Source organism: Chanos chanos, chromosome 9, assembly GCF_902362185.1.
Source record: "Chanos chanos chromosome 9, fChaCha1.1, whole genome shotgun sequence".
Lineage (NCBI taxonomy): Eukaryota > Metazoa > Chordata > Actinopteri > Gonorynchiformes > Chanidae > Chanos > Chanos chanos.
Genome location: NC_044503.1, coordinates 8,360,957 through 8,380,682, shown reverse-complemented (window position 1 = coordinate 8,380,682; position 19,726 = coordinate 8,360,957). Strand labels below are relative to the sequence as shown.

Below are 19,726 nucleotides of genomic sequence, written 5' to 3'. Positions count from 1 at the left end.
CCTTAATGAAAAATGTCACTTACATGAGTATTCCATAGCTAATTAATCATAAAATCATCACTGGATGAATAGTCTTCTCCTTCAGGGTCTAAAAACTTTCATCAGTAAAACTTTTGGGTGACTTTGTGCTCAAAATTAAGATGGTGCCAAAGATTCACTAAATTCTCTCCTCAGTAGTATTAAACGAGAGTCTGCCAGAAGTGTGTGCACAAAAGTATATTTCATAATCCTTGCAGATAATGATTGTATTTTATATTATATTCACATTTCCAACCTTGTGTTTGTGCTGCAAATACATAAATGACTCACAAGTGATGTAAACAAACTAACATGCATATAAATCAAATCTTTGAGGTGATGGAAACATTCATAGGATCATGTAGCTTTAATTAAAAAAAAAAAAAAAATTCAGGATTCGCTCAAACTTGCTTTAATACCCATAGATTAGTCACTGTCTCACACTCTAAAAATAAATAACGCTTTGAGTTTGGCAAAAGAGCTGTGTTGAAGTTACTTAGAAATGACCCTGTGATCTTCTGTTTATTATTTATTTGTATTTTCACACTGTATCCAACTCAAACTTTTCCTGAATTTTAGATTACTTTACCTTAATCCTGGATAACACGGATAATATGGACCCCTGAAATGGATAACTTCACTATGCATTCAGAGTACAGTTCACTCTGCTTTTAGGTACAGTCCGAAATAAGTACTGATTAACAAGCCATGTCACCTTGAAATCATCTCAGATATTTCCCATTGGACATCAGAGATGTTTACCAAGTTTACCAAGAGCTAATACATAAAACATAAACATAAATAATACTATGATACATAAACAGCCCAGCACAGAGTTGTGCTTGGCCTCAAACATGATGTTTGGGGAGACTGTGGAGGAGGAGGATGTTGTGGTGGATGGGACGGGATGGAAGGGGGGGGGGTGTAAAATACAGGGATTACTCTGAGTCCGCAGGCCCTGGGGCTGGGAGAGGGTGGGTGGTGATGTGGGGGGGGGTGCTGTTTCCTGGCCGTAGCCCCCTGTTTGTCCCGCCTGACCTGGCAGCTCTGGGGGCAGATCCTGCTTGGATACACCCCCGATCCCACGCCTGTCTGAAGCTGTTAGCCAGAGACTGTGAGCGGCCAGTTGGGCTTAGTGTGTCTGAGCTGGGGTGGGGTGGGGGGCACTGCAGGCTTTGTGTTGGGACAGTGGAACTGGGAGGAGGGGAGGCTGATTGGAGGACGGAGGTGATTACGGTGTATGACTTCGGTTTGATTCATCACACCATTTCTTTCATATCAGTCTGTGAGAGACAGCTCTACTGAGCTTTGTTGTTTTAACCTTTGCTTTGAACACATACAGTACTGTCTGTCCTCTCTTCTCTTTGTCTCTCTCTCTCTCTCTCTCTCTCTGTCTCTCCCTCTGTCTGTCTCTCGCTCACTCCCTCTCTCTCTTTGTGTGGGTCTCTCTCTCTCTCCTCAAAACACCTTACACCTTATAACGCTTCACACCTGAAAAGCAAGTTTAGCAATATGTGCACTTATGTGTGAGGACCTTGTCTGGGAAGACAGTGTCTTGATTTAGAGACATAAAAAAGGTTGGAGTACAAAGTAAGATTAGCTCTAATTGTTTAATTTGGAATTAATCTTTAACTGTTATGAATTCTGAAATGAGTTATCAGTAGAAAGCAATTCAATTATTTAGTATCTTTCCTTGAAGACTTACTTCACTTTACAATTCACCATTCTGGTTCATTAATTGCTTTTATTGTGGAATGATGTTGTTCCTCCAACCGACAAAAAACAAAAAAAACTTTCTTATCTTATCAGCATTTCACTTTCACTCTCCAAAACTAAAATGAACAAGTGATATTTACCTTTCCTTCAAAGCTTTTACAGCATAATTGCTTGTTTTCAGAGAGTTGTTATTATTTTTCAATTGGTGGATTGAGTGTTGGGTTGAAAAGCCCATTACTAAGTCAATCTGTTTTTTCTGGCCAAAATACACATTGGAGTTGAGTAAATTCAGAGAGAGAGAGAGAGAGAGAGAGAAAGAGAGAGAAACAGAGACAGAGAGAGAAAGTGAGAGAGGAAGCATGAAAGACTAATATGCACGCTGTAATAAAAACATTTTCAGTGACATATTTGTCTGAGTGTCTACTCATTTGTCATGCAACATGCAATTTGTTAACTGTAAAAAAAAAAAAAAAAAACCCATATTTTAATTAAGTTTCCCAAGAACTTGACTTCCATAATTTCTCATTTGCTTCACTGAGTTATATTACTGCAAACAACAGACACACAAACAAACAAACAAACAAACAAACAAACAAATGTTCCATTGGCTAGACACTCAATCAAATATTCTTGTTAAATAAACATCTTAAGGTGATGCTAATAAATGGTATAAAGCTGATTGCTTTGTCAGTATCTATAACTCTTTGCTCAGATCAGTAAAGGGGCAGACAACTGAAGGTTCAAAATTTGCCGTTGTTTCAGTAACGCAGATGAGATAGTTTGCCATCTCATTTAGTCCTTCATCCAACTCTAACCCTAAAGTCATTGGAAGTCATTAAGCGAGCTAATTTACACTCTTGGCCTTATCTTAGATCCCAGATAAGATTTATATTCAACACCACAATATCGTCTCTTACATGAAAATTATGTCTTGGCTGGAAAAGGGGAAACAGACACAGCGATGAAAATACACAGTATGAGCAGATAAATACAGGTGTCCAGCTGACTTTAATATCTCATGGCATTAACAATCGAAAATCGAAATCAAAATCGATTGAAACTTGCAGCATGAATAACGCTAACCTCCGTATATATGTGTTTTAACATGCACTGATCGAATATTTGTGCACTTGCTGAGATTTGGACGCTTCTAGTTCATTAGCAAACTTACTGAAGAAGGGTCTAAATTGACTGTGAATAGGTGAGGTTTACCAACTTTTTTTCGCTGGACCACTCTGACTCTGTCAGTGCAGTGATCTAAGTCCCCGCGCGCGTCGTCATTGGACAGCTAATGTCGTCACTCTGAGCGGCTTATAAAACTCTCCACAACTGACACACCTGGAAAGAGGAGTACCTCATTGACAAAGGGTTTGAGAGTAGAAAAACGACTCAACTTTTACAAAAACAACTAAGAGATCCAATTCTAACATCGTCTATATCGTATTGCATTTTGTCCTCGGATGCTGGGCTACTGGAAAACAACAACAACATCTTCAGCACTGAAGTAAATAACAGGTCACTTTTATGAATCTTGCAAATTTTTCTTACTTCTCGGGCATGTGCAACATGACAGCCGAGTCACAGCACTCGCCTGCCGAGGCAGCCAGTCCGGTGGTCGTGTCCCCAAATGTTAGCCTGGACTCACCTATCCCTCCACCAAGTCTGCTCCATCAAGCTCGGACCAAAGACGGAGTTCTGATCAAATCAGAGCCGCGGGGAAGCAGTCCAAACACAGACAGGGAGGAAGGGGTCTCACTGGGTCAAACTGAGGAGCATCTGCCGCCTACAGGGAGTCGACGGAGAAAGAGGCCGGTCCAACGAGGGAAACCACCGTACAGTTATATTGCCCTGATAGCCATGGCCATCGCCAACTCTCCTGAGAGAAAACTCACCCTTGGGGGTATTTACAAATTCATAATGGAACGATTTCCATTTTATAGAGAAAACTCCAAAAAGTGGCAAAACTCTATACGCCACAACCTCACACTTAATGACTGTTTTGTCAAGATTCCTCGTGAGCCTGGCAGGCCAGGGAAAGGTAACTACTGGACATTAGACCCCGCCGCTGAAGACATGTTCGATAATGGAAGCTTTCTGCGAAGGAGGAAAAGGTTTAAGCGTACAGACGTGAGCACATACCCGGGTTACATGCAAAGCTCCAGTGCTTTCACTCCGACACCTATGGGTAGATCGACGTATCCCAACACTTTGTATCCTAGCATGTCTTCGGGCTATAGCTCCCAGTTGGCTGGGTCTCCTCATCCAGCAATGCTCCATCATTACCAGACCTCAGCCGGGGTCGCTCAAGGACAGCCCAGGATGTTCAGCATCGACAACATCATCAGTCAGCAAACGGTTATGCAGAGCGGCCAAGGAGGAGACCTCAATTCTCAAGCTTTGGGTTTAGGAACTGGAGACTTAAGCTCCATGAGTGTCAGTTGTTCGGTCTCAGCCACTGACCCGTCATGCTTTCAAACGCAGTCAGTTAATCCAACTGCTAATATGTTAAGCAGAAGCAGCGGTGCCCTTGCCTCAAATCTGGCGTCCGGATACCCTTACTCCTCCTCGGCCTCACCTCCTCATCTGCCAGCTGTAACGCAGTCCAGTTTCTCCCCAGGGGGCTCACCGGTGTATTGCACCGGGAATAGAATCTCATTGCCCGCTGTGCGAGCAGGGTCGTGCGCGGAGCATACAGAACAGCTTCTGGGACTTTCAGGTCCCGCGGTGAACTCTTACAACAACTCCTACATGCGACAAGCTAATTTTGCGTCAGGACTTGAGCGATACATGTGAAGAGCTGGTACGGATGGGGGGAAAAAAAACCCTGAACAGACTGATAATACATTCCATTTCAGAGTGAGACGAAGTACATTCCTAGATTCATGTGTGTTGAAATAAACCACTAATTCGCCATGGTCTGTTTTCATCATTTTAATTTCTGGTCAATGAATAGCCCTAGGCCTGTGTTTCATATCTTAAAGTTGGCCGTTCTTTTTTTTTTACATCTGGAAAAGCTACTTAGGAATTGATTATGATCACAAATGTTGCACCTTGTATTCAGCTTATGGGTTATAAAGATGGAGGCCCAATGGCATTGCAGAAAATCACAAATTCTTTTAACTGTGTAGTCTCTCTGTGAAACGCGGAAATGGTAAACTGCTTCCAAAAAGCTGCAAATGTTTCATCATTGTATATAACACAATAAATTTGGATTTTTGTGTAAACCGTTTTGTTGACTTTGCACTTATTATAATCTATTGTTTGAGTTTGTTTCACCTATTTTTGTCGATTATTATCTAAAGAGAATTTATGTGACACGTCATCATCGCCACTACATTATTATTATTATTATTATTATTATTATTATTATTATTATTATTACTATGTCATTAGAAACATTTCGTTTGTTATTTCATTTTAAAAATTAGACAAAATACTTATGGTAAGTTTTGTTGTTTGACAACACTATTACTTTGAGCTTTGGGGCTTTGGAAAAATGTGAAGTTTGATCTTGATAACGCGAAATAATTTAAAGGTGTCTTCTTTGTTCTCTGTGGTGGTGTCTCTGTCGTTTAAATTTTGAGTGTCATAACTGAGGTAAGACATATTCCTTGACTCTTCACTTAAGCGGTTTCCAACAAAGCAGCGCAACTTGACTCAGATAACCATGACTCAGTCGACACTCAGTCTCTCCTGCTGCACTTTATTAGCGGACATACCATTCTGATACAATTCACATTAGCCCTCAACTGGCCTGTAATTTTGTAAGTCCACAGGGTGTATAGAATCTTTTTCAACAAAATGCATTTTACCCAAGTCAAACACTGCCACACTGGTACAAGGTCTGCTTTTCAGCAGGCTCAGTCAACGCCGTCAATATATAAGATATTTGACGGTATAGTTTGTTTCAAACTTTGACAATTTACCTTTTGACCAGTGTGGCCTATGTCCAAGTAGACTTTACAAAAGCCCATAAATAATCAGTTGACAACTAATCGGTCCATTTGGTAAAAGTAGCCTACTGAGCATATGTTTTTGGCTATTGTTATTTGTTCACTTGAAAGGATAAGGGATAGTTCGACCAAAAACATGGGCTATTGTCTATAATTAGCCGACGGTGAGAATTGCAGAATCTCTACTTCTATTACAATAAGGTGCGTGAGACTCTTGCCTCGTGTTTCTACATCAGAGTTCATTTACGGTCATCTAGCCATTTAAAAAGACAAGCCTCACAGAACACCCTCGTAAACGACTGGCCAAACTTTGCGTGTCGGCCGGTCCATGCTGAACAGCGTGCGACACCAAGCGGTTCACTTTGCAGGATGACGAGCTTTGTCTCATCTGTTCCTTCAGGGACGTAGTATATTTCATAGTGCGCACAGGAACCACCCGCCCGGTTGTAGGCTACCTTTAATATCTAGGTTCAGACGCATGCACATACGACTACTCAGGGAGCGAGTGAGCGAGCATGACAGAGAAAAAGGCTGATTCAGGTTTTTTTGGACGTTGCTGATGCAAGACCACAACAAAACTCTGATTACTCTGTCGCAGACATTTCAAAAACCAGCCAACAGGCCTGAAAATCAAAAGTAACCAGCTAAATAATCGACCAAATAATATGCCACAGACCGTATACTATATTATTCTGTGCTATATTGAATACAGCCCAGAGAAACGTGTAGCAAAAGTCGGCAAAGCAAACAGACTCCCTCATTTAGCAGAATCATCATAAGAACAGTTAAGCAGAAAGATAGTAACAGCAATGTGCAACTGCAAGACCAAACCAGGCAGCTACACTAAACAATCAAAAAGCCAGATGAGACAATGAAATGAAATAGTATTCTTACCTACTGGAATGTCATTCTGCGTCTCCGAGTTACATTAAACTCTTATTTGATTGCTGACACAAGCTAAATACGATTAAATCCAACATTGCAGGATCAGGATTAAGCGCCAGAAATGTTGATCACGCAATGACCTATAGCCAGTGAGGTTAACGCAAACATTTAGTTCCGACCGACTCCGACCAAGCAAACAATTTGATTGCACAAGAGGCGTTCCATGAGTGCTGATATTCTGTATAACAATACTGGAGTGCTGATATTGAGTATAATAGCACTCCTTCTCGTGTGGTATTGCTTTATCATAGGCCTTCAAATGTATTTGCGTCGTAACGTTGTGAGTGAACAAGGTGGGCGCAGCCAAAAAATGCATCTCATTCTCAAGCACATTATTCAATAAAAATAATCTAAAGACATGATCTGCTGTTGTCACAATTTTATTGTCAAGATAGAATGTTAAAAAATGAACAAAATCATTAAAAAATGTGCACACGGTGCGAGCAGGATTACGGCTGCCGACGCCACTGTGTTCCTTTACTACACGTTAACTTCTGACACGCTTCGCTTCATGTCCACTAGATGTCAGCCAATGATAAAAATTGTACCTGTCAACTTCCCAAACATCCGACGTTTGTGAGAAATGATCCTCAGAGATGATCAGACTGAAATGAATTTAAACCGCTGGTCGTCTATAAACAACGAAGCCATTCAGCCAGAAGTAATTTGCAGTTTGTGAGGTTATAGTTCGCGCGCGAAACACAAACAAAATAAATTTTTTCATAATGGGACGAATTTTATAGTTCACTTTCGATGTCCATTTCAAAGTCAATTTCAAGGACCGACCAAAGAATTCTGGCGGATCTAAATCGATTGATTAGCGAAGTCAATATATTATTGTAATATGTTAGAATATTTAAACTACAATAGCCCCAACACACACACACGTATATATGTGTGTGTATATATATATATATATATATATATATATATATATATATGTGTGTGTGTGTGTGTGTGTGTGTGTGTGTGTGTGTGTGCGTATATATATATATATATATATATATATATATATATGTTGCTCGACAGTAAAAGAACAATTGCATTTGTATATATACTTTTTTTTAGGAAGTACCTACATGACTCAGGCAATGGCCTCCCGGAACATAGATCAATCTGCAAAATACGTTTATGATCTCATGTGGCCTTACATTGCAGGTGACGGGTATTATAAAAAAAAAAGAAAGACAGAGCTATTGAGAACAATTACGTAGGGTGATGATTTAACCTTTCTCCAACTGTCTAAGGCTGTCTCTAGGGCCTCGGGTCAGCGATGTGGCTACTGCAACAATTGTCGTCCAGCTGACGGCCTAGAGAGAATAGAACATGTGTGTTCAGCGACCTCTGTATTGAACTCCTTATTTAGCCTATCCACAGACACTGTAAACAAGTTATAATCATCTTGAACATTTTACCTACCCTCTCGAAGTATCTCACCAACAGGCTATTGATTTTAAAAATTTCTTTAAATTTACTGTTACTGTTTAGGCCGCGTGGAGCGCAAGTTAGAGTACCTGTTCTTCTGTTAAGCACATCTAAAGTCGAAAACAGCCAACGACAGTATGAAGACTGCGGTGTACTGTAACATGGCACATTGTTGTCACTTAGAAAAATTTTAAACAGTAACTCTGTGGTTTGAATGTTACTGTACTATCGCATGTATCACAGTCTATATTTACGCCACCACAGAGACTTTATTTAAATTACATTATAATAAATGATTCGTCGGGTCCAACTATATTCAGCACCTGGGCCCTGCAATGGTTGACCCAGCGTGAGGTAGGCCTAATCTCGGACTTAATAAGCACAATCACCACACAAGTCACTTTGTGTGAATCAGAAGATAATATTTTATCACTTGTATTAATATAGCCTAAATGTTCAACCGTAGAAACAATATCCAAAACAATACTTTCATTTTACATTTGGTATAACCGCCTGGAACGGTCCTTTTAAATATTTTCATCGGATTCGGAGACAAATGAGGTGTTGAGATAAATGAATTCGAATTAGATGCCCTCTTTCAGCTTCGTAATGAATCGGTATGCAAGGGCTGCTTCACTGTCGCATTTCTTGCCCATACGTTGCATACCTTGTCAGCTACTCACTCCGGCGAAGATGATGAATTAGAGCAGGTTGCAGGATCCGTATGTGTCAGGCCTTACATATGTGTTGGAATAAATGTGAAATATGTGAAAAACGCAGATGGATGGTGTTGTGATTTCTTGACAGCGAAAACATAAAACCCGTGAGAAGTGATACTGTATTAGTGAAGAGGGAAGAAAAGCAAATGCACTTGAAAAGTAAACGGTCTGAATGTGGCGCGTTCTTTCCGCATGCTCAGTCGGTGCTAAATCTGTTTCGCTCACTTATAGTCAACGGAGCTGATTAATAGTACGATTAATATTGTAATACTATAGGCTATTTCAACAAATCCATAATTTAGATCATTCTTACATAAAAGTACACTTTTGCTGATACTTATTATTTTAAAATTACTGGCAGATAACCTCGTAATTAAGGACGTTTACGTTTTTCTATCGCAATATTCCAAAGTCTTTTAACGTTGCAGAAACTTGCTTTTAATGACGTAAATGACGATAATGATTTTTACTATCAAAAGTAATCCACATAAATTTATGGATGGATGTGTACATGTATGACTGGCCGTTAATTCAAAATTACGGCGTTTTAATAGGAACAGCATTTACTGTAAGCATTTTATAATAGATTAAATATGTGCATAATTACAAATTAGTATTGTTAGAAAGCAAATGAACACACACTTGCAACAAAGATCGTGCTCATGGGAAATAACCGATTTCCACTTCAGCAACACCCAAACACTGTTACTCACTTCCGTTTTTTTTTTTTTTTACATGATCAGTGTTTTATTTGAATCCAACTGGAGTAAGACTGGTTAGCTTCTATAAGAAATAGTTGTAGGTAGTAGCAGCAGCAGCAGTGGTAGTAGTATAAAGGACAACCGTGGAAGAACCAGTAACTGATGATCTATCTATTTTATGCAAGATGTTTTGGCATAAATAGCGCATGCTGCTACATAACAAATGCTTACATGAACTGCATTGTGATGAAAATCAAAATAAAAAGGTAACCGCTGTATTCCGTCTCATATCTATGTAACAATCACAACTAAAAATTCTTTGACAACCCATAACATGAAATCTAATCCATACATGCCCAGATCTTTATCTGATAAAATTCTATTATTATTATTATTAGTATTAGTATTATTATTATTTGTTGTTGTTGTTGTTGTTGTTGCTGTCATCGTCGTCGTCTTCGTCATTATCGCTGTCATCGTTTTTGATGTTTAAAAATGAACATTTAAATAATCATTTACTTTGAGTGATTGGAGCCTATGTAAATTGGAACGTGTATTTTTTAAACCACTGTGTGTACAATTCAATAAAGAACTGACAGATATTACATATAAAAATATTTAAATACATAATATTTAAAATAATAACCTACTGAAACTACCTTATTCACTGTCTGTATAACATAACCCATAATCTATTCTGCAAAAACAGTTAAAATATTGAAGAGCAGTCAGTTATGTCAAAGTGCAGGCGATATCCCCTCCTTTAGCCAGCCTTTTTCTCTTTTCGCCACTTCCCGTAGTTCCTGGTTACTGACACACTGATCATGTGACCAGGGCGCCTGAATAAATAGTTTTTGAGAGCTGCGAGGGGTATAGTTTGAGGCTCATTCAGTGCACCTCGTCTTCTCTGTGCGTAATAATAAATACTCGAGGAAGATGAAAACAAACCCTTTCACGCAGATATTAATGCAGTAGCCGCATAGTCATTGGAAAAGTTGATGGTGCGTGAGAAAAAAACTACATATACGGTTCGGAAAATCAAATAAGAAAATCACTCCAGTGATTAAAAAGTAGGCGTCCACCTTCAGCGTTCTGCACTGAAGTCCGGGAAGTTTTCGTCCACGTTGGAAACCTGGTAATGTTCGGCTGGTACTTTTATTGTCTTTCTTCCGCTTCTATCCAACTGAATTTCTATGCAGCTTAACGATTTACACAATATCAAAGCGTGGTTTTCGTCAGGGACGGAGTTTTGTCGGACTATCGAAAACACTGACTGAGCAAAGCCTACTTTGCCAAGTGAAGGAAGCTGCACGAGACTGGACACTAAACGCGAGGGAGGAGGACAAAAAAACTCTCCAAGGATGACTCTGGGGACGGACATGTCCGACAATTCTGCTTTGTCCGACGACGTGGATATAGACGTGGTTGGGGGAGACATTGTCAAGGACGGGAAATATCTTCATCACCACCACAATTTCCACTTGGACAATGACTCCGACGATAATCTGTCTCAAAATGCGGGTGAAGGCGCCGCCTCTCCGAGCCATGGCAGTTTAGAATGCCCTGCTGACCGAGTAGGGGCTGGTGAAGAGCACGGTGCGGGGGCTCTGGTTGGCGACAAGCCAGGGAAGAACGCCTTAGTTAAGCCCCCTTACTCCTATATCGCCCTGATCACCATGGCTATCTTGCAGAGTCCGAAGAAACGTTTGACTCTGAGTGAGATCTGCGAGTTCATAAGCAACAGGTTTCCATACTACCGAGAGAAGTTCCCTGCGTGGCAAAATTCAATCCGTCACAACCTCTCACTAAATGACTGCTTTGTAAAGATTCCCCGTGAACCTGGCAACCCTGGTAAAGGCAATTACTGGACCCTCGACCCGGAGTCGGCCGACATGTTCGACAATGGGAGTTTTCTGCGAAGGAGAAAACGTTTCAAGAGGCACCAGTCCAGTGACATCCTCAGGGAGGCGGGAGGATTTCTACCTGGGTTCGGGTATGGTCCTTATGGTTACAACTACGGCCTCCAACTGCAAAATTTCCATGCACATCATCCGTATCACCCACACCATCCGGGAGGTGCTTTCCCTTTCCAAAATGCAACTTGTGCTCTCCCGACCCCCGCCTCAATATTCTCCACACCGCACTCTCTCCCGTCGATTTTAGGAGCAGAACTGAGAAAACCATTTTATCCACCACTTAGCCCAACTCTGCCTGGTCTAGCGCCGCTTAAAACGGACGCTAACACTCCTAGCCGGCCCTCTTTCTCCATAGACAATATAATTGGGGGAGCCAGTTCGCCGGCCTCTCCTTATAGTGCACAACCGAGTGGCCAGGCACATATCGTCGCAATGCTTACCCCAACTCTCGCCTCAGCGTCAAACCACTTAAATATTTCACAGGAGACATTACTACAACCGGGCGCACAGACATTCACCAGCAAAACTACAAACCTTAACTGTCATTTTTAAACTGACTGGCGGGCAATCAGAATGCACAGAAATCATTTAAACCAGTGTGGTTCTCTCGCCATTTACTAAGGTAGGATTGACGTTCATTGCGAGACTGAAAATCTTATCCAGTTCACACATTTCCGCTGTTTGAAAGCAGAGGGTTGATACATATATTTATGAGTTGTACATATGTAATATACTGATAGAAGCATAAAAGGTCTTGGATTCGAAAAAGATTGAAAAGTAGACTACATGTGGAGCTAATAAGACGAACTCACCTTTGGTCGGCCCGAAGGCCAGTGCCTCAGTCCACGGCAAATCAGCTGTTTTTGCTAGAATGTCAAGTAGCCTGTTCCGGTCACTTGTATTGGAATTGTCTCGCTTGTGGACTTCAAGATTGTCATTATTTTGGTATTATTATTATTATTATTATTATTATTATTATTATTATTATTATTATTTTATATATTTTGTGAGTTTGTGAAAAGCACTGTTAATACCGAGACCGACAACTCAGGTTTTAATTGATTTGAAAGCACATTGCCGGAGACAATGGGGGCTGTATATAGTTAATTAAGACATTTCCCACGTTCCCCTCGCTCTCCTAACAGTGGTGTTTTTGGTGAACTTCTAGTTCTATTATTTTATTTTTGTCAATAGACAATTATGTGATTTTGGTGTAAATCACATTACCTCTCATTCTGTTTGTTGTGCATACGTCCTTATCTATTTCATTGAAAATAATCTGTGAAAAATATGTTGTTATGTGTAAGGTAAGGGAAACACTTAATGTCCATAGGTCATCTTTGTTGTAATGACAAGAAAATAAATGTTTGTGAGTTTTAAAAAAAAATGTTTTGGTAAGTTTTTTATTTAACTTGTTGATCAGGGTAATCGCTCTAAAATATCTCGTATGACATTCTACCCACATTCTTGCCTCCCAAGTCCAAAGTTTCGATGGATTTGAGTGATAACGAAAGCAAACTCCTCTAACTACCACTCGTGTTACTGACATTTTTCAATAAGTGTTTGGGGCAATACAGCCTAGGTCTGACTGAGTCACGGCAAATGGCCCCGTAACACGTGAGCCTCCATGCCAGAAAATACATCATTTCAATCACGTATCAGTGTCTGTGATCAATTTTTAGTTTTTAAGACTGAATTCTTAGAAGTAGCCTTGGCATAGGTTTTGGCTACAGCAAATCTTCTTCGACTATGGCTACAGTTTCTACCAGCAGGCCTTAAAATTGAGACTAATCTTGCCTTTATTTAAAAAAAAAATCTAGTTCACAGCAAATGGTTTGTGAAATGCAAAATTGCATACTATTAGATCCTTTAATCATTAAATTCAACTTCTAGTTTCACTCAGCAAAATTTTAGGAGACAGTGAGCGTGCATTTCCTCTTGTGTGGCGAGTGGAGCTGTGATAATGGACTAGTTTCAGACAAATAACAAAGGGGTAAATGAATGAGAACATCAGCGCTTGAAAGCCCGTAATTGAATGTGAGAGTTCTACATGGATACCCACGATCTCTGGGGGATTCGTTGCTAATTTGTAGTAGCATTTTTTTTTTCATCTGGATCTTAATCCACGATAATGCGGCTTTTCGCCCGTTTGTTGATGTTGTCACTGAAGACCCTCTCCCCTGGGCCTGAATGAGCACCCAGCGAGTGGTCCCCACCGAGACAAGCCACACACATTTGCCTCTGAAAAGCGATCTTCTTAAAAGACGCTCGGTTGTCCGCTTTCATGTCATCTGTGTTGTCTCGGGACATGTACAAAAGAGGCAGCGGGGACCCGTCCTAGAGCAAAAAACACACCAACGAATCCATTTTAGAGTTGGATAAGCATTTGGTTCAATACTGGGGGTGGTATAAAGCCGCCTTTATTTACTGGGCCTGTGTGCAAATGGTTAAATTTACTTCGTGGGGTGTTTTTGACAGCTGATTATTGGGAATAAAGATAGGGAGGGCTGACTCCCCGTATTCCCCTTTCCCTTCAACTCAAAGCCTTTGAAGGGAATACTGACGTGTTCTCGGCGCTTTTATGAAGGCCTACGTCTATTCTTAGACTTCATGTGTGGGGTGTTTCTTACAAGCAGGAAAATAAACAGCTGTATATGTTTGTTCTTTTTAAATTTTCTTTGCATGGTTTTAAAAAAATATGTTAAATAAACCCAATCCTCTTAAATCCTAATGCAATTTGTTCTCAAACAGCTCTTTTATACGGGCAAAATAAAAACGAATTCTTAGTGTGGTGACAAGTTTAGAATAGCTCTCTAAGTAGTCTAGACTTATCTTAAAAATATAATTGAAAAGAAATGGAATTCGGTTTAGATTTATATTGTCTTCAAGGTAGCGATGCACTTATTCGTAAGACCGACAAGAATGTTCACCCTAATTATTTGAAACTGTTTAGTAGGCTGAAATGAAAGAGGAGACAGAAAATGGAGCATTTAGCTTCAATCAAAACACTCGATGTTTTCCCCCTCTCAGACGGCCATAATGAAAATTCACAACATAGTGGGAAGAGAAGGATGCTCTCTTAAAGAACAACTTGGGAAACCGTCGCTTATTCAGCCTCAGTCAAACAATTCGATATTTATTATGTCGCTGTAAACTTAAAATAATTTTTATGTACTCCGGTGTCTTTGATTCTTTCGTGTGCAGAATAATTACAACTTAATCTTTAATAATAATTTTAAGTATTAGCACACGCAGTATTAGTGAACTACAGCATTGGTGATGTCACAGATGTTCTTGGTGTTTGCTTTTTCAACGTTTTATCCACCTGGAGAAGATCCCTGTTTCACTACACGCACGTACAACAGATACAGGCAAAGCAGACAAGGAGCGAGACAGAGAGAGAGAGAGAGAGAGAGAGAGAGAGAGATATGTCTGCAGGTAAATGGGGTCAGTTGAAGAGGAAACAGAGAATTACTCAACAATGTACTTTTGATCTGGTCTGACACCAAAGGGTAAGAATGTTATTTTAACTGATCTTATATCGCGGCCTACCATCACTGTTGAAGCATACAAACCTGCAGAATGGGATTTTGCACACGATTTAAAACGGATTATTGGTCATCTTCAGCTTATTTTTAGGCGAATCAGCTTCAAATTGCTTAGATAGCGTCTTTGTAGCAGCCTGTTAACTTTAAAGCGAATAGTGATCCTCGCACATTGCGTTCGGTGAGCCAGTGAAGGGGGAAAAAAACGAAGACTGAAGTTCTTTTCATAGCTTCGTGTTATGAAGTCTTGGGTAGCCCACTTTCTCAAAGAAAAAAAAAATCACACAAGTTCCCTCTAATCGAATCGAAAGTGTAAATCATGAGTTACAAGGCAACATGTTACGGCTCTAACTCCCTCTAATTGCCCATTCATTCGGCTTTAATTTTTTTTTCTCCTTGTGGTACGTTAGTTTCACGGTGAAGGACCACCCACCGTTTCTCTTGTGGCTGGATGCATATCTGTACTTATTGCGTCTGTGGTTTTAGTTTAAGCGTTACGGTTCAAATACATATTTTAAAACAACTATGCAAAATGATTTTAAAGTGAATTTATTTGGAAGACAATTAAGTTACTGAAGTAACGGAGGGATTATTTCAAGTTCAAATTATTCTTGGCTTACGCTCAACGAATAAAGGGCGCTCGACTAAACATTTAGTGAAATGACTGAGTTCTAAATTATCTTTACCAGTATTATTATTATTATTATTATTATTATTATTATTATTACTATTATTATTATTACTGTTGTTGTTGTTGTTATTGTTGTTGTTGTTGTTGTTGTCATCTGTGCTTGGTGTTCTAGTTACATTTTTCGTATATGGATAGCAGATAAACATTAGAATTCGCAAGGATTGTACATAATGATTTATATCATTAAATCAAATTATTTAATTTTATTGAGCCTATGTAGAGTTCTCGTTGCCTCCCACGAACCATCCCCAGTGGGAGTTTGGAAATGCTGAAATCAGCTTTAGCCGTCATGACAACCTGTTTCCCTGATCCGCTAATGTAACCTTTTCAGTCGCTTTAACTTATCCCTGTCACCTTGGTGCCAAAAAGCGCCTTCCTCATCTTAACTGGCGCCCGAACAAGACCTTATTCTATATAATTTCACTCAGAAGCACACACAGTCCATTCTAATTAATTTCACTGTCGAGATAACTAATTATATTTTTACTGATTGTTTTCACTGTTTTTTTTTTTTAATTTATTTCCTTTCCTTTGGTCTTTAATAACATTCGGAGAAATAAACATTTAGCTAGAATTTTCTGATCGGCTGCATTTATGACATCCTTAAATAGAGCCTTTTCGTCTTTTGGTATTAACGATGAAATGGGTTATGAAATGGAATCAATAAGATGGTTAAAGAAAGCTTTTGTTTGTCTCGTATTTACGAAGCATTCTTCACTCGAACTCTTTTATCCTAACTGTACCTGAAGACAGTGACAACATCCCCAAGAACTTTCTAGAAATAACAATAATTACATGTAACTACAAAAGTACAGAATACCATATAGGCCTACATATACATATACATATATATATATACAACAAAGACAACGACAGCAATAACAAAATCAACGACAATCATCATCATCATCATCATCATAAATTCGTTATTACATTTATTTAAATTATTTATGAATTATTTGCGATGTGTGTGTTATGTTAAACAACCGAAGTGGAAAGGCATGAGAAAAGCTTTATTTCAAACCTCTGCATTGTAACAGTTGGAATATTGTAACGCATGTGTGACACCACTTCTTAAGTAATGGATAACTATCTTTAAATGGTTACCAGGGCACTAAAACAGTCAAGGAAAAATGGAACGCATTTAACAAAATGAAACGTACTGGATTTCCCCCGGCCGGACGCGGATCACCGACTTATAGTGAGTCAAACGCCTTTGCAAGTGAGTTACAAGTTCGAACCCACAAGTCGGTGCATCTTTAGGGGTTCTTTTGAGAAAGGTTTATCGGCGGCACCGCCCTCGACTGACTTATCTCAGCTACAGAAAAGCATAGCATTCTCGATGTATACAGCCCAGGTTTTAACGGAATAATGAAACCGAGTATTTCATTTACTTAAATAACGATGATTTTAAAACCTTGTCCCGCAGCCATCTAATGAGTTTGGGACAGTTAATACTTCATTTAAGCAATAGCATATGTTGTTAGTGTTATAATGTTCATCATACCCGGGTGGTCTTCGGTTCTCTATCACAAGCAGATTAGCATGTAGTTCATTCTTGAACGGTGATTGATGTTCTTTATACTACTTGTGTGTAACGCACGCGCGCGCGCGCGCACACACACACACACACACACACAAACAAACACGCACACACACAAGCACACACAAGCACACACACAAGCTGAAACTGCACCCGGATGTTATGCAAATGACATGTTGTTGTTATTGCTGTTGATTCTAATAGATCTCATGGAAACAATGAGAGCACGTGCGAAAAACAATCCTGGAAATATCGCTGGGTGTCAGTAGTTTTCATGGTAAGTCTTTTTTTTTTTTTTTTTGCAAGCTCTGTTGAGAATTTGAATCTATAGCCATTTGAAAAACTCGTGCATAGCAACTATGAGTAATACCTTAGTCATTTATAATCTCACACAGCTGTAAACTCATTGCGACCACGACTTAGATTTTTCTTGATGACTATTAGGCTTTCAGCCATTGTCTTAAAGGTGGAATTAGCGAAGCGAGCTTCAGGATTTTAAATAATTTGAGTCCGTTCCTGACTAACAGGCCTACTTCTCCCGGACATAGCCTCCGATCTGAATACCGCAGTATTTTAAACACATCTATCAGGATATGAAGCAGTTTCATTCTCTTGTGAATTTTATGCTTTTTTATACTTACCTATCTGGCTTATACTTAACTGTCAATGGATTCAGTATAATTAAACGACTGATAGTTTTGGTTACATCTATCATAATGATTGAGTGCACCAGATTTGATTATTGGTTTCATTCATATTCTGAAACCAGCATTTGTGGAAAGAACGCTTACTTTAGCTGCCCAAAATTTTATCCATACTAGTCTCTGTTTTGCGCATACACCACTTTCATTCACTGTGGTGAAATAAACAGATGATTGGAGATTGCACCCTCATACTGGAGGAATGCCGGAGGCCGGGTCCCTAGACACCCCGGCCTGGAGCAGAGATGTACCGCCACAATAAATTAGGACCTTCCTCCGCAGCCTAAAATCGCCCCCTCCATGTTTTTCCAGCGCACGGAGGAATCCTCGGCTTAATTAATTTAGAATGTGTAAATAAAGCGAAGATACAGGACTCCCCTCTTCTCTGGAAACAAAATATTAACTTTGGAAGCGTTCGCCTCATCGAGTTTGTCACGCTGGGACACACTGAGGAACACCTGCTGTTGGCTCTGCATCCCACACATACAATGAGCGAACGGCCATATCTTTAACGCAAAAAAAAAAAAAAAAAAAAAAAAAATTGACAGGTCACCAGAAAATAATAGGTGATCGGTCGTCTATTAACGGTTCCATCTCACTTTTTTATGCCATTTAAAATGACCGCTCGAGGGCAATGATGTATGGCTTGTTAATGTAATTATAGTCTCTGTAACAGCCTATCCAAACTGTCCTTTCACGTGTCTGCCATTAGGAGAGACATGCCTCATCTCCGAACTGATGTTGGTCTTCCACTCGACTGAGACTGCGCTGAGGGACGTTTCAGTGTGAGCGATATGGGAGGCCGAAGGTTTCACTTGTGACCCGGCCTACAGTTTCCTGTGACAGAGAGGCACAGCTGCTGCCAGCTTTTACGCATGCTGATAATCCAGGCAGGTTATAGCTGCGGGTCTCTGTGCAGACTGGACACAAGCGCTCGCATTAAGCAAATGCTGGGCACCCGCTGGGAAACTTCCCAGATTCACCCAGCGACATTTGAATTTTTTTTTTTCACACTGTAGGCTTACATTTTTTATATTGTGGCTGGCATAGTGCAACTACATTAAATAAACATAATTAATAAGACCAGTAATATATGGCTGAAAGATGTCATTGGGTCTATTCATTTTGTGCAACTAGTCCAGGTTGGCCGTTGCAAAATCATTCCACTTTTGGCCTAGGAAAGTTTTAGGTAATTATAAAAATTAATACAAAGCCTATTTAGTCTAATAACAGCAGAGGTTGCTATTTATTAAGTGTCGAATTAGTGCAAAACTGAAATAAACACAAATTTACTCACAAAAATAGTGGTGAACCAGTTTTACTTGATTTTTCTCTTTCAATATTTCAGATGTAGTCAGCTGAGGTACAATATAGGAGTTCGTGACTTGAGAGTTCTGAATAATCACACACCTTCACTGCGAGTCTCTCTGCATTTAAAGGTAGATTTTCTCCCTGTAAGACATTTTGAGGTATGTCTAGGCAAAAATAACAATCTTGTGGTTTTTTGGTTAAATTCACACAAGGGTCCCTACTGGAAGTTAGCTATGCATTCTTTTTCATCTTGAAATTAAAACTTAATTCCTGTGTCAAATTTTACAAGTCTATTTTTCCACAGAAAATACATTAAAGGCCTTCTTGTCCCAGAACCAGGTGAAAGAGAAACTTTGTTGAAGTATACATTTCATATCTTTGTAAGTCGAGGTCTGTTTTCAGAAAGAATTGGAAAGTCCCGTGATAAAAATGAAGTTTACTATCCAGAGTGAAATGCGATCAGACTGAGGTCGAGGGGCCAAACTTTTTAAGACTAATGTTTATTTAGAGAAGTGCTGTCTATGCGACTCTCCGTTCTCCTC

At 39.7% G+C, this 19,726-nt stretch overlaps 2 protein-coding genes across 2 annotated transcripts; both read left to right on the top strand.

The window, feature by feature from the left end:
- The first annotated feature begins 3,258 nt into the window (after window positions 1-3,258).
- foxe3 (forkhead box E3) lies at window positions 3,259-4,527 on the top strand. Its single transcript, XM_030784919.1, has one exon. It carries the CDS (start codon window positions 3,259-3,261, stop codon window positions 4,525-4,527), a length of 1,269 nt encoding a protein of 422 aa, XP_030640779.1.
- A 6,311-nt stretch (window positions 4,528-10,838) lies between these two features.
- On the top strand, window positions 10,839-11,945 carry foxd2 (forkhead box D2). The gene has a single exon (XM_030784872.1). The coding sequence runs from the start codon at window positions 10,839-10,841 to the stop codon at window positions 11,943-11,945; it is 1,107 nt and encodes a 368-aa protein (XP_030640732.1).
- The last annotated feature ends 7,781 nt before the right edge of the window (window positions 11,946-19,726 follow it).

What these genes read in the sequence shown, in the direction of transcription:
- foxd2 (XM_030784872.1), top strand. Translation starts at nt 10,839, where the DNA reads ATGACTCTGGGGACGGACATGTCCGACAATTCTGCTTTGTCCGACGAC.
- foxe3 (XM_030784919.1), top strand. Translation starts at nt 3,259, where the DNA reads ATGAATCTTGCAAATTTTTCTTACTTCTCGGGCATGTGCAACATGACA.